The sequence below is a fragment of the Diceros bicornis genome, chromosome 16 (genome assembly GCF_020826845.1).
Source record: "Diceros bicornis minor isolate mBicDic1 chromosome 16, mDicBic1.mat.cur, whole genome shotgun sequence".
Lineage (NCBI taxonomy): Eukaryota > Metazoa > Chordata > Mammalia > Perissodactyla > Rhinocerotidae > Diceros > Diceros bicornis.
Window position 1 is genome coordinate 39,298,312 of NC_080755.1, and position 26,733 is coordinate 39,325,044.

The 26,733-nt window shown below is 52.7% G+C and overlaps 1 protein-coding gene across 1 annotated transcript in view; it reads left to right on the forward strand.

The window, feature by feature from the left end:
* The first annotated feature begins 1,169 nt into the window (after nucleotides 1-1,169).
* ARK2C (arkadia (RNF111) C-terminal like ring finger ubiquitin ligase 2C) overlaps nucleotides 1,170-26,733 on the forward strand; it is a 104,525-nt gene continuing 78,961 nt past the window's right edge. The window contains exon 1 of the mRNA XM_058557043.1: nucleotides 1,170-1,408. Coding sequence (XP_058413026.1) covers nucleotides 1,348-1,408 — 61 coding nt within the window. The 5' untranslated portion in view covers nucleotides 1,170-1,347. The remainder of the gene's footprint in view (nucleotides 1,409-26,733) is intronic.

The window sequence follows — 26,733 nt, forward strand, 5'->3', positions numbered from 1 at the left end:
TCTTTCCACCTGTGGATGGGCCCCCCAAGCATATTCTGGCCTCTGTGTGGACTGTGAGCCTGGTCTGAGGGTCGTGTTGGGAGTTTTCAGAGCAGGTGGGCCGAGTGTGCATGAACATGGTCTTAGCAGCCCGTCTGACAACAGGGCTGTGGGGTGAAGGCTCTTTGCTCCTATCTTGCTTTACCCGGTGGGCCAGCCACTGGCCACACGTGACACCATGGCTGCACCGCCACGTGTAAATCCGAGGAGCCTTGTAGCCCTGTCATATGTGTGCCTGCCGGCTATGAAAGTGGGCGTGTCTGTGCACATGGCTGGTTGTGCTTGTGTCAGAGTGGGGAGAATGTTGGCCGTGTGGCTCTGGGTTTTCCCGGTGAGTGTGTCTCTGTACAGAATGTGTGCACATACCTCAGTGTATGAGTGGCTTTCAATTCAGCAAATAATTATTGTGAGCTTTGTGCTCTGCAAAAGTAACAAAGCGGTGCGACAGGCAGGGAGTCTGCGAGTGTACATATCTGCATTGTGTGTCCTCTCTGTGTGTCTTTGGGAATGCGTTCTTGGCACGTGTCCTACGTTAACAAGGCCTTCGGTGTGTGCCTGTCTGTGTGACAGTCCTGTGCGCGGCTGCTTGCTTGCTTTCCAGCTTCACTTGTGCCCGCAGTCAGGCTCTGCACGTGCGCCAGCCTCCATGCGCACGTCCCCGAGTGACCCGTGCGCGGTGTGCAAGGACCTCCGGGTCGTGTGCACTCGGTGCGCTCATGCCTGTCTCCCCGCATGCACGAATGCACCTCCACATGTCTGGGTGCACGTCCTTCTCGGTGTGTGCAAGTTCCGTGTGCACGCCGCCCGTGTCTGTGTGCAGGGCGCTTCACGCGCGCGCGCTCCAGCCTGCCGGCGGCCAGGGACCCGCGCTGGGCTCAACTTGGCCCGCGGGGCTGACCCCTCTGCCCCCCCCGCGCCCGGCCGCGGGCCACCGCGATTGGCCGCCCGCTCCTTCTCAGCCGTCACCCCTCCCTCTCCTCGCCACCCGCGCGCCCGCGGTCCCCGCTGTCCCCCGCGGTTCCGGCGAGGCCGCGCCGCGCTGCGCTCCGCTCCCATTGGCTGCGCGCGCCTTTGTGTGGCGGCAGCTGCGGCCCCAGCGCCTTTGAATGTCGAGAGGGGCCGGGAAGGGAGCCTTTCCATGGGCCATCTGTCTCCCCGCCAGCCGCCGCCCCACCGCCGCCCGCGCCCCGCGCTCCGCCTCCCGCCCCGGCGGCTCCCGCAGCCCCGCCGCCGCCCGCGCCCGCGCCCCGGAGCCGCGCCACAAAGGGCCCGCGCGCAGCCGCCGCCGCCGCCGCGCGAGGAGCCAGGATGGTCCTGGTCCACGTCGGCTATCTCGTGCTTCCAGTGTTTGGCTCTGTGCGAAACAGAGGTATCGCTTTTTCCTTTCGGGGTCCGCTTCGGAACGTGGATCGCCGCAGGCACCGGGGCGGGGGCGGGCGCCGCGGGTGGCGGGGGGCGCAGGGCACACCCGCGAGGACGAAGGGCGAGCGGTGGCTTCTCCCCTCTACCTTTGGGGGGACCCCCCAGTGTGGGGGTGGCCGCCCTCCTGGGAGCTTTTGTAGTGAAGTTAGGGCTTGGCGAATTTGGGTCCCTCCTTCCCCAGCCCCATTTTTTATTCTTTGCGGCGGACGCGGTTCCCCCAAATCACAGCCCCTTCCCCGAATACCTAGCCCTGTATGATCGAAAGACGGAGAGAGATACATGACTGTGTGCGTGTGTGCGTGCGTGCGCACGTGTGTAAGCATACTTGCTTTTCTGTGATTTGCTTTTTTTGAGGTGTATGTGTGTTTTGTGTTATTCGTGTTTGTATTTCATTTTTTGGTCATGGATACCGATGGCTGGTTAGCTGGGATCTGGGATCTGCCCTATCCCATGTCCCAGCCCCCACCCTCTCTTGGGCACTTGCACGATTTCCCGTCCCATCCTTTTCTCTCCTCTAACCCTTTTTGTGTGTCGCCCTTGTGCTATGCCCCCCTTCCTCCCCAATTGTCTTTGTATGACAGTTGTATTTACGGGTTCAAGATGCTTGTGTGCGTGTGTGTATGTGTGCGTGTGCAAGTGTGTGCGCGCCTCGGAGAGTCAGACGTGCCCTGGTGTGCACCCCTGGGCCCGGCCGGAGCGGGGTGCCCGGCCCTTGGGTGTTGCATTATGTGTAAGGATGAGGTGGGAAGCTGCCCCGCGCCAGGCCTTTGCCCCGGGCAGGCGTTGACCAAGCAGCAGGCCGGCGCCGGCTTTGTTTTTAACTGTGATATATGGGGTGTGTTTGCACCGTCCCCTTCCCCACATCCCCTTTCCCTTACATTCTGCTACAACAATAGCTTGATTTCCCCCTCTTCCCCCCACCACCGCACATTTCTTCCATTTTCTTTTAATCAAAAATTCCCACCTCCCAAAGCAAATCCGAGATGCATTTAGATTCATTTTTTTTTTTTCTTTTTGTATTCTGCCTCTGGACTCACATTTCTCTTCTTGGAAATGTTTCTGCTATCCTCTCCCACTCCACGTCTGTTTAAATCCCTGCTGGCTAAGGCCCTCCCTCCCCCACCCTCCCTCACGCACAGAATGATGTCTTCCCTTGGCGACCAGAGTTGCTCCACCAAGTCAGAGTGGGGGGTGGGGTCGCGGGGCCAGCGCTTGGTGCGCCCCAGGGGCCCGATTGGGCGAGAAAATGGAAGCCCAGCCCTCTGTTCCAGCCCAGCTGTCCCCAGCCCCACGCCTCTCCCCAGAACCTAAAAGGCAAGGTTGGCCCCCTTAGGCCTGTTTGAACCGCAGTTTTTTTGTGTGATGATAGAATGATGACATTCTGCATTTATCAAATCTTTTTTTTTCTTCATTGTGTAGCTCAGTGAATGGTCAACTCGCTGCTGTGTGCGCTGTGACCCTTCTGCCTCCGCATTTAGCTGTATTGTGACACCCCTCTTAACCATCTCCTGTCTCCATCTGAGGAAGGCATTGCTATTTAAGCGGCAGTATCCCCTATCTCAGGCCAGCCTAGAAGTGGGGGGTGGTGGTGGAGTGGGTGCCAGGGGAACAGGAATGGGGGGGCTGGATGAGATCTCCCTTGAAATGCCAACCCCCTCCCCCAATACACAATTATGTCTTTTTGCTTGGCATTTCCTCTTAAAACGGGTGTGGAACATTATACTAGGCAGAAATTCAAAAATGATTAAGAAGGATGTTGAGCCTGAAAGTATAATTATCCTGATTAAATCATTATCATCCTCATTAATACCACCGATCTCTAAATACCATTGCAGGATGCCGATTCCATGTTTTGAAATTCAAATTGCTCAGCTGCCTTTAAATTTTATTTTTAATACCCCCCCCCCGAAATCCAACAAAACAAAACAAATTCTGCCCGTCAGTCAAAGTTTACTTTCATGGCAGACGTGCCCACAGGAAATTCTGGAGCTGAGGGGTGAACCGGGCTGTGGGTAAAATTTAGCACAACGTGATAAGAATTCATGACCTTCCGATAGAGGATACTAATGCTTAACCCAACAAGGTCCTAAACCACAGTCTTCTTGTAAAACTATTAGATAGCCTGCCAGCTTAAATCTGTTCTTTTTAGTTTCCATTGTAGAAGTATAGGATGTAGGCCATTTCAGAATAGATGTAGAGAAATAACCATTTTTGTATCTTCATCTTGTTTAGCCGAGTACATTGCACTGTAAATCCCTGTTAAGTGGATTCCTTTTGCCTTGGCTTGGAGACTGTAGCACCCCATTTCCCCCAGATCTGGGTGGCCATCAGCTAGCTTCCTGGCAGCACTCAGGCATAACTAGAGATCACATTTAGTCGGAGGCAGAAAAGAATAAATATATCTATATGAAAATCTTTGGTGAAATGACGGTTGCTGCTACCCCCTAGCTTCTGAAAATTTGATGCAGCAATGTCTCTGGCTTAAGGGGGAGCCATGGCCACGGTGTCTTAATTGTTTAATTGTACAGTGTCAAGAGCATCTTTGGACATCCGCCCTGGCCCTCAGAGCTGCCCCTTTAACAGCCGGCTCCCTTCTGCTGCCTCGCCGGCCAGACCTGCTTGAACACGGAAACAAAACAACAGCAATAATGAAAGAATAAGGCCCCTACTTCGAGGGCCCTTCCAAACTAAAGTCCCAAGTGGCCTCCCCAGATTGCCATTTGGCAATCTGAAAAGAAAGAGGAGAAAAAAAAAAAAAAGGAGAGAATCTCCAGCAAAATGGTTTTCCATTAAACAGGGATAGCGTGTTCTGCTGTGCTGAATTACTTCCTGTTCTTATTTTGTGGGTAATTTTTTCTGTATCGAATATCCTTTTGGTTGTGTATCTTTTTCACCTTTTCTTGTACTAAAACTAAAGCATGATCTGTATTTTTTTACATCCCCCAGTTGACAATGTACAGCGCTCGGTTAGAGATGTTACCCTGCTGAAACGTACTGTGGTCGTGTAGCCCGGGGCCATCTGCTCATTGTACGCTGCTTTGTTCTGTTGCCCTTCCGAAGCATGGTGGGCCCAGCCTTTTTTTTTTTGTATCGTGTGCATGACGACATTGTTACACACAGATTCCACTAATACTAATATACAATCTCTCAATAAAGAACTAGTTTCCTATATTAACCTAGTGTGCTTTTTCTCTTGCTGTTTTCCCATTTATTGTCGTATCCTGCTGTTTAGATTTCCCCCTGCTTTTCTATCCCCACCCTCACCCACCCACCACTCCCACCTCCCATTGTAAGATTCGAGTGAATGCCTTTTTTTTTTTAACTTTATTTATTTATTTATTTGTGGTACAGATATGGTGACTTTAATCTCATCTAGTCCATATCTTTTGACAATAGATGTCTGGGGCGATGGGAGGGTCAGTTGTCCTGTCACATCGAAACAGCTCAACTGTGTAGAGAGAACCCCTATCTTTGGCCACCTGTGTACCCAATAGCCTCCACATTTCACCTTAGTTTCTAAGTCACGTGGGCACTCGGTTTATGATGCTGGTGGAGACAGATATATAACACTTAGGTTGAGAAAAGGGATACTGTTCTTAACTAGCAATCTTGTAGCATTTCAGACTCACCTGAAAAACCCATTTTTAGTTGTGTTTTAACTTTTCCTTTTACTGTCTCATTGATTTACTGTCCTTATAAATCATGCTGGGGGTGACATGTTACATGTAGTTGAAGCCATGATCTGGAGTTTTAAAGTACCCTCTTCAATGTGCGTATTTAAATTCTTGGGACCTGTAGTGTAAGTTTTGCATTGAGATCCTGCCTAAGGAAGATGTCTGAAATAGAAACCAACTCAGACCACCCCCACATTCATCCCAGGGCCAGCAGCCTGACCTGTTACCATAGGAATAAGAGGGTCTGTGCCCTCTGCAGGCTGTGAGCCAGTTAAAACTGATGATAGCCTAGTTCCCTGACAGCTGCCTCATCTGTGGCCCTAGCGCCTCTTTTGAGAAAGAAAGCCCGATTTCTGCCATTGTCTCTGTGTGCGTGTGTGTGTGTGTGTGTGTGTGTGTGTTTGGGTGATGGTGGGGGATCAGGAGTGAAGTCAGGACTTACCCCCAAATTGAATTGGAGGAAGAGCCCTTAAAATGTATCTCTTTTTCATAATTACATTTGAGAAACCAGTGGAGAGGTATTTTTCCCCAGAGTGGAACCCAAATTCAAGCATTTGTCAATTACACCTATTCAATTTCAGCCCAGAACAAGCCGTGCTAAATGAGGCATTTTACACAACGAGGAAATCAGCTGATTAAAGAAATTCATGGTTCCTTCAAAGGGTCATCATTTTGGAGCCGCTCTTCCTTGGGCCAAGGGGCCTCCTTGTTCCTCCAGGTTATCACCCTGGCTGACCTCTGCTCCTCTGCCGAGAGGCGTTCGTTCCCCAGACGGTCACACCCCTGCTTGACCACAGTGCTTCCTTGCCTTCTTTGTGGCTTGATGCAACAGTCCTCTCCCCCCATGGCTGCCCTTTCTGCTCTGGCCCTTTGTTCTCATGCTCTCCCCAGCCCGGGTGGGAAGGCTGAGCTGATTTACTGTGACACATGGACACACATGGAAGTTCCCAGCGGAGGCTCATGCTGTAGTTGTGCAAGAAGAGAGATGCAGGTCTTCGATGATTTTGTTTCTTCTCCCCTTCCTCCTTCCTCGTTTTTTTTTTTTGGTTTACATGAAACTTTTAATTTTGTTTCTAGTTTGAGAAAGCAGAATAAACCCAGTGCAACCTCAACAATAATAAAACTACCCGAAATCAGGTGATCACCATCATTTTTGTCCCAGAGAGCGCTGGCTCGTTAGATTGATATTAACCAACTCTAAGATTTAGTTCTCTAAATTAGTGTTATGTATGTCAGAATTATTTGATAAATACATTTCGAGGATGGTTTGGTAACCTAGTAATAATATAGAAAGCTAGTGGGTTAATGAGAAGTCATGGTTTAGCAATTTTTATCAAATGCATACTATATTTTCACCCAGATTGTCAGAATAAACACATTCATAGGAAGGAGTCTTTTCCCCTGACTGGACAATCCAGTCATTACAAAGCCATTAGACTTCATATCTACTCTCTCAACCATCTGACACATAATCTGTTTTAGTAACTTTTGACTCCAGGATTTTGGAAAAGCCATCTGTTACGTAGATCCTATACCACAGACTTTGTAATAAGATGGCACACAGCTCTTCTTTATAGCTCTTCCTTTGGAACAAGAGAATGTTTCTCTTGAAAGTAGCATCAGATAAGCCCACTTAATTGATGAGTTTTCTTACATAATAGTTTCCCATAAACCAACAAAAACTATTAATTATTCAATGTCAGGGGAAAAGGCCACCAAGAGTCTCAATGCCGTCATACGCAGATGACAGAGACTGGGCCACCTCTCTTCCTTTGGCAGTTTCCTTACCTCCTGCCCCATCCTTCCCCCCCATACTCCTTCTGGTCTTTAAATAAGCAGTCTGCAGTGTCACATTGGGAAACCTAATGGTTTTCTGGGCTAGGGAAGCAACAACTCCAAGCCAGATCCCAGTGCAGCGTGGGGCCCCTTCTCAGCCAGGAGACACAGGCCCTTGACTCCGAGTCAGGGTGTGACTATGGATCTCTCAATCCTGCGCAACCACTGAAGCACAAATGCACAAGACACCTGTGCCTCCGTTTCTCTGAGGATCTAAATAGCTCTTTAAAAATCCCTAGCTAACATAGTATGAATGGGAACTAGTATTTATGAGTTTCCAGTGTGGTTTAGCCACAGATGAACCAGTCTATTTCCAAGAGGATCTGGGGGAGGGCTTACCTTAGGGGGAGGCTCAGATTTTCAGGATGATTTAAGAACTAAAAGCAAACATTCATAACCCCTCAGCTGGACCACTCGCAATGCTGGTACCTTCATGTATTCAGTCGTTCATTCATTCACTCACTCTCCTGTTTGTTCATTTAGTTAATGAGTGTTTGTTGAATACCTACTTGGGGCCAAGATAAGGGGGATGCAAAAGCAATGCAGGACCTGGGTGCCTGCCCTCCTGAGGCGTATGCTGAGGCTAGGAGATGGATGCTCAGGAAACCAGATGCTGTCTGAGATGTTCTGTGCCAGAGCGCCCAAATGGATGGCAGAACGTCCTGACTGGTGAGGTGGGAAGAGCTTGGAGCAGTCCAGGGGTAGAGTCCTGGCCCAGTCTTGACCTGGAAGGGTGAACTTACGCCACTGCTCTGAGCATTATCTATACAGTGGCTGTCATAACCTGATGTGGTGTGTCTACCTGCTAAGGTGTTTCTAGACTATTCGAAGGCACTTGGCACACAGCAGGTGCCTAGGGCATGCTAAATGGCTGCTCCCCATCCCCCACAAATGTAGGAATTTACTGGTCTAAGGGATCAAATAAAGTCAGAGATGACCTTGCTGAGGAGGTGGGGTTGAGATGTGCCTCAAAGGGTGGTGTCTATACGAGAGAGAGGAAGAGGAGGGAGAGCTCCAGGTGGCAGGTGGGGAAGGAGTGAGATTTTGGCCGAGGCCAAGTAGCTCTGCTGACTTGGCAAGAGCAGAAAGTGCCTATGAGGATGGGTGTGTGTGTGTGTAGAGGTATGTGTGCAGGCCTGTTGCCTTGCACAGCTACAGGAGTTACCAGCACCATTGTCCTGTCTTTGGATGGTTCTCCTAAGAGCACAACTCAAGGAGTTGAGCAGCACGAGGACCAGAGAATATGGGAGAAAATGCTCAAAGAGATTTTGAAGCATTTCTGAAGGCCTTTGGAAGCTCCAGTAGAGTTTGGACTTGCTCCTTCAGCCATTGGGAGATCTCTGGGGAGAGTGGTGTTTCAACAACTTATTCTGGCAGCTGATGACAAAGGGGTGAGCCTAGGGGCTGTGGCCAGAGAGGAGGCTGGGGCAGGCTTCCAGGGGTGATGGAAGGCCCAACCAGGGAAGGTCCAGGGGGATGGGAGGGAAGGCCCGCTCAAGGGGCCTTACCATAAGAGGAAGTAAGCAGAACAGAGTTGATGTGGAGGCAGTGAGGGGCAGGGAGATCTGGGGGTGCTGGGAGAGTATAAGACCATGAAGACAAAGTGGGAAGATGGGAGGAACAATCAGCTTTGGGGAGAGATGAGTTCAGTGTGTAGATAGACAGAATTTGAGATGCTGAGAGTGGCAGAGGGAAGGGGACCATGGCAATGTCCTGGCATTTGAGACTTCTAGTACCCAGTTGGGGTAGGAAATTAACTTCAATAATAAAACCTCCTCATATTTACTTGACACCTCCTCAAAAACCTCTCTATCCATGCCTGAAATCCCCTTATTCAGTTATGCATATGTATCCTTAGTTACACAGGTCACTCTCTCAGCAGGCTCCTTACAACGCTGACCCCCTTGGGAGCTGTGCCGCACTGCGCCCTGATAGCTCAGATTGACAACTTTTATCGAATTTCACCCTTCTTGAGAAGAGGGAGCCCAAGGTGGGCAAGTACCAGAATTATCACCTCCATAGGTTTGCTACCTCCCCTACCATGGGAGAAGGAGGAGCTGGAGGGAGCTGCCCTGGATAGCAGAGTCGGGGGATAAGGATGAGGGGCAGGGGTGTGGTAGCTGAGGACAAGGGCAGGGGCTGAAAGGTGGGGCACGGGCTCTGATCTCAGGACTGGTCCCGTCTGCAGAGAGCTGATTCTCCCCAATTCAAGCCCCTTCTCTTCCTTTATCTCGTTTCCTCCTCAACACAGCCTGCAAGGAGGTAATTGGGGACCAGAGGAGGAAACTGAGGCCAAGGCTGGGGAAAGCCTTTGCCATCCCTCCCTCCTGCCAGCTAGTAAATGTCTGAGCCGGAAGTAGACACCAGGTGACCGGACGCCCGGTGGTGGCTCCCTGCATTGCCTGCCATGTCTTGCATGCTGTGGGGAAACTTGCTGAGACCAAGACAAGAAGTGGAAAGGAATCCACTTTTCCTCTGTGTCCGGGGGGACCAATTCAGAATGCTAGGCTCCTCGTCCACATTGGGAGAGGCCTCTATCCAGCTCAGGGCCTGCCTAGCTGTGAGGGGGTCTGAGTCCCCAACATCGAGCCCTGCACCTCCCAGAAGGGGCCTCTAAGAGACAGAGAAGGTGTGTGGTGGATCAGAGAACCCCCTGAGTAGGAAATGAGTAGGGGGCCAGAACCTGGGTGGTGAGTCCTGCGGACACTGGTTCAGAAGAGGCCTGGCCAGCTCACTGGGGGGAATCTGTGCTCCAGTTGCCACAGAAATAATCAGGTTCCCGTCCAAGGACTTTGGCTCCCAAGTCTTGGGGACGTCTTCTGTCCTTTCTTAGGTCATCTTGATGGCTTCACGTATTATATCTACATTATATCATGGAAGTAATAGAATTACGTTGTGGAAAGTTTAGAAAATAGACCAAAGGAAATTAAATCTCAGAGGAGTCCACCCCTCTGAGATCATGTTAGTGAAAGGCCTTCCATATTTTTATTCATACATATTTATATATTTTTTGTAGAGCTGTAAATACAGTAATATACAACTTTGCATTCTCCATTTTTTAATTTAACATCTCGCAAGCCTTTTCATGTTTTCCTGTGTTGTTTTCACAAGCATCGCTTTTAATGGCTGCATAATATTCCACTTGAATGGTGGCTCTGCACTCAGGCGTGGTGGCTTCTGAGGCACTCAGACGGCCCAGGGCTGCAGGGCTATGCTGTACTGGTCTACCCACCACCTCCCTCGGGCTGCTGTTTGCTCAGATAGTAGGTGGTTAGTGAAATGGGTCTGACAGCTCCCAAGCCTCTCTGCCCACCATCAGCCTGTTCCATCAACAGGCCCAAATAGATGGGAAGGAGGGGTGAGGCTTGGGGAAGGAAGGAGATTTAGATAAACTCTTCTGAGATCTGGGTTCTCCTCTTTGTTCTGCCACAAACTTCCGCTGTGATCTTGAGCAAGTTAACCTCCCCCACTGGGTCTTAGTTTCCCCATCAGTGAAATGGGTAGGATGGGCCCATCATTTCCATTTTACAGAACTTGTCACCTGAAGTAATGCATATTAAACAAAGCCAGAAGTCAGCCAAAGGCAACAGGAACAATAATAACTGGCATTATTCACGGTGGCAGTCCTCAGGACGTGCAGTTCAGTGGGAACAGTCCCGGCTTCCTGTCCCACTCTGCCAATAACCCCCGTGTGACATGTTGGCCCCATCGGCCGGCTCTGTGCCTTCACTTCCTATCTGCCAAGGGAGATAATTGGCCTAATTGCTCTTTCCTGCTCTAAAAAGCTGTGATTTCCTCTGGATAAGAATAACTTACACTTCCGTAGCCTTTTTGCCTTTCATGGGGCAGCAGCCCCAGGCTCTTTAGCGCTCAATAGATAGGCACGTGCCCTCCCCCTGGCCGGGCAGCTGTGCTGTAGGAGGAATGGGGGGCAGCACTTGCTCCTCGGGCTCCAGCCAAGGCAGTGAGCACTGACCCCAGGAGGTCCGAGCTTAGGGTCGGTCCTGCTGCTCTTGTTCCGCCTCTGAGCAAGAAGTTCCCTGGGACATCATTGCTTCCTAATGCAGTCCTTTCCTTTAGACATTCCCCTGAGGTATGCCACAACTCAGCAGGGGAGACAGCCTCCACGAAGTCACCCACGCGGTGGCCGGCCCCCTCGCAGAGCTCAGCCGCTCCCCCAAGGAGGCGGTGCAGCATCAGCCTCCCCTCTGAGCCTAGGGGAGGAAGTGGCGGCTGCTGACTCAGCACCAGCCTGCCGTGGAGGGGGGTGGAGGAGCTCTCGGAGGCTGGGAGGAAGTGAGAATTCAGCCAACACCTGTCTCAAGGAAGGGCAGGAAGCTTTGGAACAGCTGTGGCTCCTCCTCTGGGGCTGCGAGTGGGAGGGAAGGAGGTGGAGGTGCTCTCAAGTCTTCCCCTCCCCCCAGCCAGCTTGCTTAGCTCCAGCTCTCCTCCCTCAGCTGCCAGGGCCTCCATGCCACCCCCTCCCCACTGCTCGGGTCCCCGCGGTGCTGTCTGCCCCCCAGGACCACGCCCCTCCTAGAACAATTGCTTTTGCACCCAAACTCTGTGGGCACTAATGGGTTAATGTGCCCACCCCACCCAGGGCTGGAGACACTGGCCTTCCCTAAGCCAAAGGGTGGTCTTTCCAGCGGGGCCTTCAGCCTCCGTGGCGTTCCCTGGAAGGGGAGCTGGAATGGACAGAGCAGGGAGGGCCGCTGGGCCTCTCTGGGCCTACCTTGCACCTATGAGGCATGGCCCTGCCAACCAGAGCTGAGAACTCTGCCTGGGGAGGGTGAGGCAGTGACCGGGAAGACCTGGCCCCACAGGCCGGTCCTCTTCTTCAAAGCTCCCTGCACTGCCCGTCACACACATGCTGGGTGTGCATGCCCAGCATGGTGAGGGGGAGAAAAAAAAGAGGTAGCTACACAGAGCCTGGTTCAGTCGGTGTTCACCAGGGCCCCTCTGGGACACCAGGGTGGGTAGGCTGTGGCCTTGGCCTCATCTTTGGTGGATTCACATCCCCTGGGGCATAGGTGGAGGTCAGGCCTGAAGAGGGGGCTCAGTCAGCTGGTCTGGGGGGAAGCTGGGCCTGGGAGGGGGCTGCCTGACTTCCTTTGGCTGAGGAGATACTGAAGCTGCCCCAGGCAGGGGTGCCGGGAAGCAGGGCTGCCACGGAGCTGGAGATGTAGGGGAAGGGCGGCAAGACACCACGGGAGGGAGCTTGGGCCCCACTAGGACCTGAGGTATCCAGCCCTCTGCCCACCAGGAGGAATGGGCTACGGGAGGGGCGAGGGGAAGAGAGGTCATATGGGGTGAAGGCAACAACAGCCAACCAGCCCCCAGCTTGGTCCCACCTGGGCAGGTGAGCTGGGAACGTGATGGAGAAGCTGGAGGAGAGCCCAGATACAAACCTGGCATGGTGTTTTCCTATTCTAACCCCCATCCCATCCTGAAGGGTCTCTGACAAGTGCAATCTTCCCCTAGGAGAGAGGTGGATGAAAGAAAGAGAAAGAAGGATGGGAAAATGGGAGGAGGAAGTTAGTGACGTGCGCTGTGGGGACCACTCATCCTCTCATAGGCACTCACTAGGTTCTGTGCTGGTCCCTGCAGAGTCCTGCCTTGGGCTCGCCATGGGTGGGTGGCCTGTCCTATCCTCCGGGAGCATCCAGACTAGAGAGGAGACTGGTGTGCAGCTGACAGAAAGCAGAACACTTGACTCTGGGCAAAAAAGGGCCTTGCTACGCCCCAGGATAAACATAGCATTCCAGATCTACCGCTAAATTGGGGGAAAAGGAGATTTTTATATTAAATGAAACAAGGAACTATTGTCACCAGTTGCAAATTTTACATGAACTTTTGAGTGAAAACACAGAACTTCAGTGACATATTTCATTTGGGCAGGCCCGTCCCTACCGTGTCCCTCTGGCTGGGGTCATTTCACACCCCTCTGACACTGGGGGGCTTCTGTGGAAGAGTGTGAGGGGTGCCTCGGGGTCTTGCAATGTCTCCTCCTCACAGAGCCGGAAACCCACGCCTGTCCAGTGGCTGGAGTTGGAAAGCCAGCTCCCTGGAGCCTCGGGCAGGGTTGGACCTGGGTCTGTTGACTGAGGGCCAGCGCTCCCCTGGGGTCTTGACTGAAGGCCAGGTGGAAGTGGCCTGAGCTCCAGTGGCTACAGCAGGGGCCGTCAAGGGAGACTGTGTGAGAGTGAAGACAGCGGGGGGTTGACTGGGCAGAGGGAGAAGGGGTGGCATTTCAATACGATGGCTGATCCCCCATCTTACTCCCCTAGTCCGGAGAGCCAGGGCCGGCACTGGGAGCGAGGGACTGAGGGGGGAGGTCAGGGGATGGAGATGAACCCTGTGAACAGGCGTGTAAGGGAGGCCTTCCTGTGGGGACACCCAGCACGAGGGCTGCCCTTGGTACTCTAATGACTTTCTTTTTATACTGTGGTAAAATATGTATAGCATCAAACTGGCTGTTTTAACCATTTTACAGTGTACACTTCAGTAGCATTAAGTACATTCACAAGGTGGGGCCGCCATCACCACTTTCTATTTCCCAAACTTTTTCATCATCCCAAACAGAAACTCAGGGCCCGCTTGACTTTGAGGCCTGCTTCCGGGCAGGGCAAGGCTGCGCTTGCTGGGTCTCCTGGAGGATGGTGCAGGGAGACTAAGTGGTAACAAAGAATGCACAGATTTTGGCATCAGGCAAGTCTTGGGTTCAACTCTTGGCCTTACCACCTACTAGCCGGGTGACTTTGGACCTCTCTGAACTTCAGTCTCTTCATCTGAAAAAATGGAGATAATTATTATTAATACCAGTGTCATGGGGAGGTGAGGATGAAACAAAATTATGACGCATATGGTGTACAAAGCATATAGAACCCCGGGAGGTGCTTAGCAAAAGATGGTCATTCCCTACTTCCCCTGGCCCCTCTGAACACACATCCATTAGTTTGGTCCTGGAACAGTCTAAGGGTCCTAAGGGAGTGCAAAGGGGCAGACAAGAAGGCTGGGGATGTTTTAGCTTCATTGTGTAAGCAGTTACTCAGAATCTACGTTGGGCTGTGGGCAACCCAGGCACAGACAGCTTCTGGCCCACAGCCTAGCTGGGGAGACCCCTGAGCACCCCTAAGTGGGTGGAGAACCCGCAGATTAGGCTACACAGAGGGCCAGGCCGATGGTCATGCTGGCCAGAAAGTGTGGCCCAGCCTGGAGGCACCTGCCAGGGTTGGTGCACAGGATGGGGAGAGGTCACTGGGTCTGGAGAAGTCAGGAGGGCCTCCTGGAGGAGGCAGAACTGGAGCTGTTCCCCAAGGAAGGAGAGCTGTAGCTCTGCTGCCCAAGGGAGCTATCAGGTCAGCCTGCTCCCTGCCTCCTCTGCCATGTAGAACCAAATCTGATCCAAGAGGTGAATGTGCAAAGTCCTGTGGCTGTCACCTTGTCTGATTTTTCTTTTTCTTTTCTGGATTATCGGGTCCTCTCATTTCACTGTCATCCCACCCATTCCAGTCCCCTTCCTCCATGCCATCCCCCGACCCCGGCCACTTTGCCTGCAGTCCTCTGCCTCTTCTCCCACCCCTCTGCCCAGCTGAACTGCCTGAGTGTCCCAGGGGAGAGCCGTGCAGAGGGCGAGGATGCCCAAAGGGAGCCGGGGGTTTCGTGACCTCTTTCTGCAGTGGGCAGCCCTCTCGGGGCATTGGTTCCTGTCTCTGCAGAATGGGGTACTCACTCTTGCCTCCAGGCTGAGTGAGGGTCAAATGAGACGGTGGATGTAACGCACCCACCACAACGCCTGGCGAGGAGCACAGGGCTCCTCTTATTGTTGTATGTGGCTACCTGCTGGGGAGTTGCCACGTGCAGAATCCCCCTGCCTGCTCCTGGGAAGCACTTTGAATTTGGTAAAGGGAACAGAAGGGGGGAGGGAGAAACTCTGAGCCTCAGTGTTCTCATCTGTAAAATAGGAAGCATCCTGGTAACTCACCAACAGGGTTATAGTGAGGCTCAGATTGGATCATGGATTTGATTGGCTCATCTAACAGATGTGCACTGAACATCTGCACTGGACCAGGTGCCGTGCCAGGCGCTGCAGACGCTAGGGTATAATAACAACAACAAGAGCATAGGAAATGGTCCTGTCGCACTTGCTCTGTGCCAGGCATGCTCCTAAGTACTTTCCCTGCCCTAAAGAGACTCGGTCTCCTGGGAAACAGACACACGAACAATTGGAAAGTAAGGTCCAAGGTGTGTGCTGGGTGCTCTCTCAGCCCAGGGGAGACATCCTGGGGAAGGCGGTGCCTGGAGGAGCTGATGCTGACCGAGTCTTAAGGGATGCTCAGGGTTGACCAGGAGGACAGGTGGGGGGCAGGGTGTTGCAGGCAGGGGGGCTGCAGGGGCTCAGGGCTGGCTGAGCAGCAGAGCACTGCAGAGGAGGCATGGGGAGGAGGCTAATGTTCTGCTGGGGAGCTGGGGCTGTGTCACTCCTGTCAGCATAGCAGCATTGTCTGTTGATCAGCGCTGCTGCTGGTTGATTGGCTTTTGTGGAGAATGAAGTGCACCCAATCTACTCAGAGCTCCCGTATGTCTGGTATGAGCTAAGGGCTGACGGCAAGACCTGGGCGATGCCGTTGAAGACCTAGAAAACTAGCTGGAGTCTCAACAAACCCCTACGAAGCAATGGTGGGGCATCATCATCGTCATCATCATCATCATCATCATCATCATAATAGTAGTAGGGTTATCATGGCCTGCTGCCGGGAGGGCTGGGAGGAGTTCAGAGGAGGGGAGGAGGAGGAGATTGTGGTGTCTGGGAGACCTGGAGGACATGGGGATTGAGCTGCCCCTTGAAGCAGGGGCCTGGGGCAGCATTTCCCACACTGTCCAACCAAACGCTGGGACCCCCCGAGCTGTCAAAAGTTGTTTGTGCAAAAGAGTTACATGTTCCAACAATATGGACAATGCTACATATTACACCCCTGCCTTGGAGAGTCCCACTGCACCTTAGCACATTAAAGGTTCTGATAAGTCCCGCAGTAAAGAAAGCCTTTTGGTTCTACTTCAGTAGCATTTCCCCAAACAGAACTTGTGCATGTGTGTGTGTGTGTGTGTGTGTGTGTGTGTGTGAGACTCCTAGAGACGTCCCTTGAACCTGGCACATGGAGCACTGTTTGGGAAATGCTAGCCTGGTAACTGGGTCATCTAGCTCAGGACTGGCCCAAAGCAACTCCTGATACTGAGGGGAAGTGGAGACTGAGAAAAAGGCCTTGAACGGTGGCTCAGCAGTTGGTGACTGCCTGTCTCAAAGTCCCCCCACCCAATCGCCCTCCCGGGAGTGCCATCCTTACCTGCTCAAGAGAAGATGCTAAGATCAGGAGGTCAGAGGTGAGCTGATTACGTGCTCCCAGGGACACCCTTGCTGGCCAGCCCGGGGAAGCTCTGCCGGTGGCCAGGGAACCGAGGCTGCCCTGGAGGGAGCTCTTGGCCACTGGAGGGACTGGCATTGTACCAAAGCCCCCCTCTGCCCAGAACTTCCCTCCCACTTTGCTTTATTTATGGGCTTGTCCAGATTCCCTGGGGTGGGCTTTCTCCCTGCCCAGCTATGAGCCCTCGTGCCCCTAACCCACAGCTTCATTGGACACACTGCACACGATCCATGAAGCACTTGATGTTCACACAATAGCGCACTCCGATGCTCACCCTGGACACACACTCACCCCCACACAGTCCCCAGGTAATACCCATTCACGCACAATCCACACACATTTGTAACATCAGCACACACGCTCATTTACACTCGTTAATATCTGTACTAAATCAGACCACGCAGTACATATACACATTCACATGCGCAGATACAAATAAATGCACACACTTAGCCACTTGCTGCTCACATACACGTGTACATGCAGGTACACCCTGTGATACCTACACACGTTATCTCACGAAATACAAGCTTAAATGTCTCCAGGTGTGCCCCCCTCCCCTTCTTTTCTCTGACATGTCACCTGTGCCCCCGTGAGGCCCCCACCCCACTACCACTGAATTCACATAATTGATGTTCCAACAAGGAGATGGAGGCCTTCAGCCAGGATAAAGCCACGAGGGACTGTGTCCACATGCCCCGGCCAGGCTGGCTGAGTTAAGGGACCCAGGCCTGCCACAGAGCCCAGGCCTAGGGCACCCAGTTGTCACCGTCGTCAGGGCTCTGCTATCTCCACGGGCCTTGTTGAGGCCCAGGAGGGGCAGTGGCCTGTGTGTAGGCTAATGAGGCTAATAAGTGGTCTCCATGATAGCCGTCCAGTGACGGATAAAACCCACATCACAAAGCCCCTTTGGGATGTTCTGTGGCCTGGAGGGCTTCATGGAGGAGGTGGGTCTCATGCTGGGGTTGAAAAGTGAGGTCCATGTCCATAGAAAGTGAGAGAATAGAGGGCGTTGAGGTGGGGAGACTGCATGAGAGCCAACAGGAGGAGTGAGCAAACTGAGAACGCTGGCAGTGGTCATGGGGACAATTTGGGCAGAGGTGGAAGAAAAAGCAGTGGGGCCAGGAAGTGGCCAGCAGCCCTGCTCAGCTGGGGTTTCCTCCTGCCACCCTGGGCAGTGGAGCGGAGCGAAGGTGGCCTTCCCGCTGGGAGACTCCTCGATCAGTGCTCAGCCTCTGCACCCAGGCGGCTGGGGGAATTAAAGAGATCGTGCAGTATTAATGTTGCTGCCCCGTTTTATAAAGTGCCCTAACAAGCTGGTGAGCCAGGCACCCTCGCTCTTATTTACTGCTGCTATTATTTCTCCGACATCAAGATTAATTTGATGATAGCTGTTTATAAGCTCTTCTATCATCAGATGGGCCCATCACCTGGGAGGAGAGGAGGGCTGGGTTTAATTTGTGAACAGTGTGCTGAGTTCTCCTGCTCCTGGAGTGTCACAGCCATAAATCATGGAAGCCACCAGCAGCGCTGAGACCAGAGGCCCGGGAGCTCCCTGGGCTGGCAATGTGTGGGTGAGGGATGCCCTGGCAGGTGGGCAGGTCTGCAGACCCAGGGAGCTAGGCAGGGATGCACAGCCATCCGTGCTGGGAGAGAGACCTGGGCGGGGGGCGGGGGGGGGGTGGTGGTTACCTGGCCAAGGAGCTTCAAATTTCAGAGGCTACACCAAGTGAGAATCATCTGGAAGCTTGTTAAAATGCAGATTCCCCCAGCCCTACAGAGTCACCACCTCTGGGAGTGGGGCTTGCCACTTCCCCAAGTCTGGAGTTTTCTCAGATGAGGCCTGCCAGGTACACTCCTGCCTCCATGAGCCTTGGCCTGTGGACGGGCCTAAGTGGGTCCCTCCAGGTTCCCCCTGCTCCCAGCAAAGGCTTACCTTCCTGGATATCTGAAGAGAAAGGGACAGGAGAAGGGCTGGCAAAGAATAGACCCAGAGTAAAGAGCGAAGGAGGTTGGGTCTTGAGCAACATGGTAAAGTTGGCAAAGGCTGTCTCCTTCCACCCACAGAGCCCCCTGGCATTGTCACCCCTCAGCTGGCTGTGAGCCCCTCCTGCCGTGCAGGAGAGAAGCATCAGTTCATGAATGTCACACTGGGGGCTTTACAGGCATCATCTGTCTGTCATCTTATGTTGATCTTTGGGTTACCTTTTATTAAACCCAATTGAAACATACATACAAAACCCAGTCATTGCAAGAGGTAGTTTTAAATTTCATGGCCTAGAAACCGAGGCCAGGGTTTAAATCCAGCTGGGACCCTGAGGTCCCTTCTATGCCCTGAGGCAGTCTTCCCAGCCTGGGGACAGGGCCTGGCCGTGAATCTGCATGCACACAGACATTGCATCCCTCAGCAGACAGTAAAACTACCGGTGAGTGTTGGGATGGGGTCCACAAGAATTCGTGGGGTTAAGGGGGTTCTCCTGCTCTACGTGTGTAAGAATCTTCTTGTGAGGATGGGTGTATTCTCCTGGGGGCCTCCGGAGCAGAATGCAGTGGATCCTTCTCCACTGGTGGCCGGGCAGACCCTGTCACTGCAGGTTAGTGGGGGAGATGGCTGTGGGGCAGGAGGGCCTGACTCACACACATAACCCCTGTCTTGCCTTGATGGAGATCGGTGGCTCCTAGGCAGTGACCTTGCCCTTTGCCTTTCCCTGCATTTCCCGGGCCTGTTCCCTCAGAATGTCCTCTGCCTCCCAGGCCCTGGCCTTTACTTCCCCACCATTGGCTCTTGCAGCCTTCACGGGGCTCTGCTGGGCACTTTTGAGAATCCTTCAGGCCAAGATCCCCGGTTCCTTCTCCTTGAGTGCCTTGTGTCCCATCTAGGATGCTCACTTTGATGAACTCTGGCTGGTCAATGCCGATAAAACGGGAAGGAAGCCAGTATGGACTCTATGGGATGCCCTCCCCTTGCTGAGAATCTACACTTCCATTAATGTAGCCTAAGTTTGCATCTGATATTTTGGGCATCCATCATCCTGTCATTGAGCTTAATTCATGCAGACCAGAACTCTCAAGTCTGACAATACCTCCTACAGAGATGCTTATGTCCTCGCCTAGCGGGGTTGGTTTGTTGGGCAGGGTGGAAGTTTGGTTCTGATAACAGAGACTCAAAATAAAGGTGGCTTAAAGGGGATACCAACTCTGTCGGAACAGCCTGGAGTTAGTGGTCCTGGGCAGGCACCGCAGCCAGGTGCTTGATGTCAGGAACTCAGGAGCCTCCTCTCTTGATGCTCCACCCTCCCTAGGGTGTGGCCCTTTTCTGCATCGTCCAGGACGGTTCACCCTCATGTCCACTTTCCAAGCAGCAGGATGGAGGAAGAAGGGAAAGGGCAGGAAGAACACGAGGTAATGCTGCACAGGACCCCCATTCACATTTCATTGGCCAGAACTGGGTCACATGACCATGCATGGCTGCAAAGGAAGCTGGGAAATGTAGTCTTTATTCTGGAAGGCCATGTGGCCAGCTAAATTTGGAGGTTTTAGGACCATAGAAGGAGAGAACAGATATTGGGGGACAACTAGTTATCTTCCCCTCAGTTGGTTCTTAGGACCCAGAAGTGAGACCTTACATTGATCCTAGTTAAAGATTCTCCTATGAGACAACCTTATAGTGTCATAAGCAAACTCCCTCTCTACAGAAAAAAAGATTGTCCTGTGTCCACCCTCTCAGTTTAGTGTCGTGGCGGGTGGGACTAGCACACCCTCCATGGCTTTACCTAACAGGCAGCGACAGGGCCCCATGGCAGGAAGCAAGAAGCTACTCTCCAAGTTGGTGTCGAACCACTGACCTGTATTAATTGGATGCATTCATTCATTTAGTTACAAGTTCTCCTCGTTGTCCTGGTGACTGGCTTGCCTTTTCCACCTTGTCCACAAGAATATAGTAGGATGTTAGGGCTATGGGATGATGACCGTGAGTGCCCAGCCCAGGGTATAGTGTACAGTAGACCCTCAACAAAGCTCTGTGTCCTTGGACAAGGTATTTAACCTCTCGGAGCTTCAGTTTTCTCATCTGAGAAATGGGGATGTAATCGTGACCTGTCCCTTGGGTTGTTGGGGAGATTCAGTGTGAGTCCACAGGCAGCACCCGGTGCAGTGTTCAGAGAAGGAATGGTAGCTGCCACAGAGGCAGGAGGGCCTGGGGGTTAAGAGCATCAGCTCTGGGTCAGGCTGCTGGGTGAGAGGGAGGCTCTGTACTCTCCAGAGAAGTTGCTGTGAGAATTATAAGGGATGCATGAAGCTTTTAGCACAGGTGTCTGGTAAGCAGTAGACACTCAATGAAGGCTAGTTTACTCCTTGTCCCCTACCCTGCTGCCAGTGATAAGGGACATCACCTAAAGATCCTTAATTCCCCTACTCCATCCCTCTACAGGTGGTTGGTGGAGGCCTGGGGGAGGACTCCAAGGGCAGAAGTGATGGGGCCAAAGAGACATGAGCATCTGGTGGGTAGAGGACCAGGACCTGGGCTCCTTAGGCCAGTATTGTGCCCATCATCCCATGCTCCTGCCTTGGGCCCTCCCTCTGGTGAGGAAACTGAGATGTGCTCTCCAGAAGCAATAACCAGACACAGACGTCCCATATTGAGAGCCCAGAGACCTGGGGCTGGGGACATGGTTTGCAGAGGTTCCTGGTGAGTGGCCTGGCTGGACCCTGTCCACCAAGACCCAGCTCTCAGGACTTTTATTGGAAGCTTGGAATGGCAGGGCTGGAAGGGATCCTAGAGATATCTGGCCCATCACCCAAACCCCTCATTCTATAGGAAACAGAGGTCCAGAGAGAGGAAGGGACTGGCGAAGGGCACTCAGCGGGAATGAAGACCCAAGCTCCTTCCCTCATTTTCCACTCTCACTCCTGGACCAGGAGGGCAGGAGCCAGAAAGTCTCCTCAATCCCCACTTTTCTTTTTCTCCTCTTCCTTCTGCCCCCAATAAAAAATTATTCTATTTCTCCCCACACTGCTGTAGTCATTGCATCCAGTCCAAGGAAGGCCCAGGTAGGGCATGTGAGGGAGCAGCTGTGATGGGGAGGGAGCATTGCAGGGTCAGGGTTGGGGGCCTGGGCTCAGATGCCAGCTCCGAGGCTCATTGGCGAGTCCTGAAGGACAAGAGTGGGCAAAATCAGACCTGTCTCCCAGGGTTAGGATGGGGATTAACCGACATAAGTTTGTCAACTCTGAGGGGCCATTCAAACACGAGGGCTTCTGTCCACTCAGGCTGTGATATGAGGATCCTCATGCACGAAGCACATGACGGAGGAAGCATGATCAGGGTGTGTAGGTGCTGAAATCTACCAGTGCTTTGACAACACGGGTCCCCTTATATCTTAGAGGTCAAACAGGAGAAACCCTTACAAGAGTCTTGGTAGTTGGTTAGGACATCTCCAGGGGCTCTGTCTGACACTCTAGGGTTTTCACAGAACAGACCACCGCTGTCAGCTGCAGCAGCAGAAAGCTTCTGAGATGCACATGCTTTCACATTTCACATCTTGGAAATTGGGATGTGCCTTATAAATGTCCGTGTGTCCTAGTTTTAATTGTCTTTTAAAAATCTGTTAGTGGTTCATAAAGTGATGGTGCACCGTGCCATTGGTGGCCTGTGAGAGCTGATGGCATTGGGCATTCTTTTTTTATGCTCCCCGTACACAAAGCTTTGGGGGCCACAAATAAGTCTGTAGAAGCCTGAGAGGCAAACATCAGTGCCCAGTCCGTGATTCGTAAGATCTAGGTTTCTTTCTCACCATAGACACCCTCTTCATCTTGTTTTTAACATTTCAAGACCCCTCCCAAGGACTCAGGAGGGTGGATAGATCCAGGAGGACCAGAAGTCAGCAAATTGGGAGATGGGACCCTTCTGATGGGGATCAGCCTTGTTAACCTCTCTGGCAGCCTTGGGCTCCTCGCTGGTCCAATGGGAGGAGCACTCCCTTTCTACCTCACTCTCCAGGGCCTGGTGAAGATCGCAGAGGATACTAACTGTCTAAAAAGCTTTGGAAAGGACAGACTCAGAGTTCATATTCTAGAAAAAATGCTCACTTCCTTAACCTTCCCTCTCTCCCCAAACCAGCTGTCCACACCCCCTTCCTGTGCCCATCTGAGGACCACCAATCTTCCAGACATTCAGATGACCCTTCTGGAATGCTGACCCCTCCTTCTCCTTCTCCTCCAGCAGCCATGGTCTCCCAGTGTCCTGGGATGTCCCTTCTCAGGGCCTCTGCTGCCCCTGCATTCAGTGCCTGCCTGGCCTCCTGGAAGCTCCCCCTCCATCTCTCCACGTGCCCTCAAGACCTTCCCTAAACCCAGCTTTGTGCACATGAGCCAAAGCCTTTTGTGGCCCCGCTGTGCCTATAGAAGCCTGCACCAAAATACCCAGTAGGGCCCCACCATGTAGGGTATCTGACTGGCACGGATGACGAGACAATGACACAGACGGGCCTCTGTGGTGGGTGGAGCTGTGGCCAAGTGATGGGCGCTGCTGGGCCAAGGCCATGGGGCTGGTCCTTGGCAGGGTTCCTATGGCCCTCAGCCCTAGGCCAGGACAAAGGTGGCTCAGTGCAGGCCCCTGCTCCAAATATCCACCATTCTGCTCTCATTGTCCCCTGTATTTATTACTTAAATCTTTATTAAGCCCCTCCTCTGCGCCAGGAACTGTGCAGAAGCTGAAAAAGAAATTGCCTTCTCTTCCTTCCTTGCATTCGTTCATTCACTTCCTCCACAAATGTCAACTATTCCAAGCACTTTCTGGGCACTGAGGATGCAGCAGTGAATAAGACAGTCAGAACCCCCGCCCCGACTTTATGGAGCTTACATTCCAATGGGGGACAGCAGACAGCAGATAAGCAAGCGAGTAAACAGACAGCATGTCGGGGGTGAACGAGGCTAGGTGCAAACTAGCACAGGGTAAGGGGGGCGGTGATGCTGAGCTGAGGGCCTGGAGTCCCTGTCTGCACCAGGCCCTTCTATGAGCAGGGGCTGACTCAGTCCTCATACTAGCCTCCAGAGGTAGATATGGTCATTAGCCCCATTTTCAGATGGGAAAGCTGAGGCACAGTAAGGTCACCAGCTGGTAGGGGCTGAGTCAGGATACAGACTCAGGCAGGGGACCCCAGAGTCTGGGCTGTGACCACTCTGCTACCCTGCATCCATGTGTCTCTGTCACAGCCCTGGGCCTGGTGGGTTCTCTGAGCCCTGGGGCCAGACGGCTGCTCCCCCACCTCACCCCCCAGGGCAGGGGTGCTGACAGGCTGGTGCAGCCCCCACCACAGCATTCAGAGCCTTTCTCAGTGCACAGCTCACCGTCCTCCTTTATGTATGCAGAAATGGAGGCCCAGAGAGGCGAATTTACTTGCTCAAAGCCACCAACTGATTAATGACCAAGTAGGTTTGAAGCTTCTCCTCCTCCTTGTCCTTCTGGAGTGCACCCTCCTTTTGTCAGATTTCTTTGCTGGTGGTAGGGCCATGGGAGGGGGTGGTGGGAGGAGGTGGGAGCACAGTGGACCGGTCCATCTTCTTGGGACCATCTCTGAGGACGAGGTGTGTGTGTGTGTGTGTGCACATGTGTTTGCATATGTGTGTGCATGCGTGTGAGTGCATGTGTGCACACAGAAGGGAGTATTCAGATTCCCCCAAGGACTCCCGTGAATCAAGCCTAAGACAAGCAGCAGAGGGTGGAGCAGGTGCCTGGGGTCTCAGCAACCCCTCCGAGGGCTCCGCCTCCCCAAGCCCTTCTCAGTGGCATTGCCATCTGCTCCTCTCACGGTGTCACCTCTTCTCCCCCTGACTCCCTGCCTCCATTCTAGACCTTGGTCACATCCGGTCATGGTGCAGGTGACAGGTTTTACACTCAGCAGAACTGAGACCCGCAAGGTTAGAGACGTTCCCTCCAGAGCCACACGGAGGCCTGGCTGGAAAGGCCACGTCTGTGCCTTTGAGCTGCAGCCTTGACTTCAGGTGGGAACAACTGACTTTGGTCCTCATACTTGTCATTAGGGTTACCTGGGGAGCTTGCAAAAATCCATATTCCCAGGCCCTGCAGCAGAGCTACCTTTCTGAGGTAGAAATCTGTATTTTTATGTATTAATGAAGTTTAAATACAAACTAGTTGTTTTGACATTAAAGAAGAAAGACACGCACATGGAAAAACGTAAGCAGTAAGAAGACTCATTGTTGAACAGTGGAAGTTTCTCCCCTGCTCCCTCGCCTCACCTTTGCCTCCCAGGCCCCTCCCCAGAGGGAATGATTCTTAATACTCATCCTTGGTTAAATGGCAAGCACTGTGCCAGACATGATGTGTCCCGTGTTGAATAGACCCATGTGTCCCTGCCCTCATAGGGCTTACAGTCTCATGGAGGCGACTGGGCATAAACAGATGACTAACAAATACTTATGTAGTCTTGAAATGGGACAAGGGTCAGGCATGAACAGAACAGGTGTCGGGAGAGCAAACATCAGGGATGACCACATTTTGGCGGGCTGTGCTGGAGGAGGTGGTGGTGGATGGGATGAGGACTTCCCATCCATGGGATTGGACTTCCTAATTTCCTGTCCAGAATCCCAGGTGACACTGAAGGAACATTTTGGGGGGGGGTTCAGGACCCTCTCCACTCACTTCTCACTCAATGCCTGGGGTACAGAGGAGAGCAAGATCCTTCTCGATGCTTGGGAGTCACCATCCAGTTAAGGAGCCAGGACATCATCCATGATAAGGATCGTATTGGTTTCCTAAGGCTGCTGTAACCAAGTATCATAAACTGGGTAGCTTAAAACAATAGAAATTTATTGTCTCATAGTTCTAGAGGCTAGGAGTTTGAAATCAAGGTGTTGACAGGGCCATGCTCCCTCTGAAGGCTCTAGGGGAGGATTCTTCCTTGCCTCTTCTATCTTCTGGTGGTTGCTGGCAATCCTTGTCATTCCTTGGCTTGTAGACACATCACTCCAATCTCTGTCATCACATGGCATTCTCCCTGTGTATCTCTGTGTCTCCACATGGCCTTCTTGTAAGGACACCAGTCATTGGGTTAGGGCCCACTCTAATCCAGTGTGACCTTGTCTTAACTTGATCACATCTGCAAAGATCCTATTTCCACCCAAGGTCACATTCACAGGTGCTGGGGGTTTGGACTTCAACATATCTTTTTTGGGGGGACACAACTCAACCCACAACAAGGATGAAACACACAAGCTCACCAAGTGGGTTAGCTTGTGAGGCCTGCAAGGATTCTGGGAAGGGGGCTTGGGTCCCTGCGGACTGGGATGGGCAGGACAGGCTTCAGGAAGGGGAAGATCTTAATGGCCGGGGAGGACTCAGGTACATGAGGAGGAGGATGTAGCATGAGCAAGTGAACAAGTGAGAGATGGCAGAGGCACAAACACAGATACAGGGAAGAGGCTCCAAGGACCTCCACAGAGCCGCCTTCTAGAACTATGAGTCCAGTAAAATGAGGCCACAGCAATTATGAAGCCTTCAGCACATCCTAAAGGTAACCCATTTGCTCCTCCCCTGAAGGGAGCAATGGGGGCTCTGGGATGTGCTCACCCTTCCTCTGTGACTTTTCCCAACTCCTACTGGCTCCAGCCTTCAGGTACAATGACTGTCACCTGGGGTCCTGGGGTGAGCTAACACATGCCCCCAGAGCCCAGAGCCTCTGGCCCTCAGTGACATGCTCCAAATACCCAAGACCATCTCTTCCTCTCCTTCTTAGGTCCACCTTCTTGTTCCACCCCTCCCCTTGTCACAGGCAACGACACTCACCTTGTTCATTACTGTGTCCCCAGAGCCTAGAGAAGGGTATGCTTGGAGCACGTCCACAGAAATTCTCCTAACAGTCACACCCTCAGATCTTGTGTCCCAGAGACCCAGATCCCTCAGCCCTTCACGCACACTGGTATGTCACGAGGACTGGGCTCGGGTCCTGCCACTGCCGCTGAGCTGACGTGAAGCTTGGGTGAGGCACTTCCCTTCCTGGGCCTCAGTTGCCCTCTCTGTGAAGTGGGGGTAGGAATACCCACGTCCTAGGGTGTACATGAGGGGGAAATGCGAACAGCTGTCAAGAAGCTAGAATTATGCAATTCAATTCAGCCTGATAATCCGAGCTCCTGCTTTGCAATCTGAGCTCTGTGCCAGGCCCAGGCGATTCAGGGTGGACAAGGCAGGCTGCTCCCTTCCCGCAGGGGTTATGGTCTGCCTGCTGGGAAAGGTGGATTGTACGTAAGGAGTTTACAAAATGATGAACACTGCAAAGGGGGAGTGCAGGCAACTCTGAGAGGGCATAAGGGATTTCAGCTGG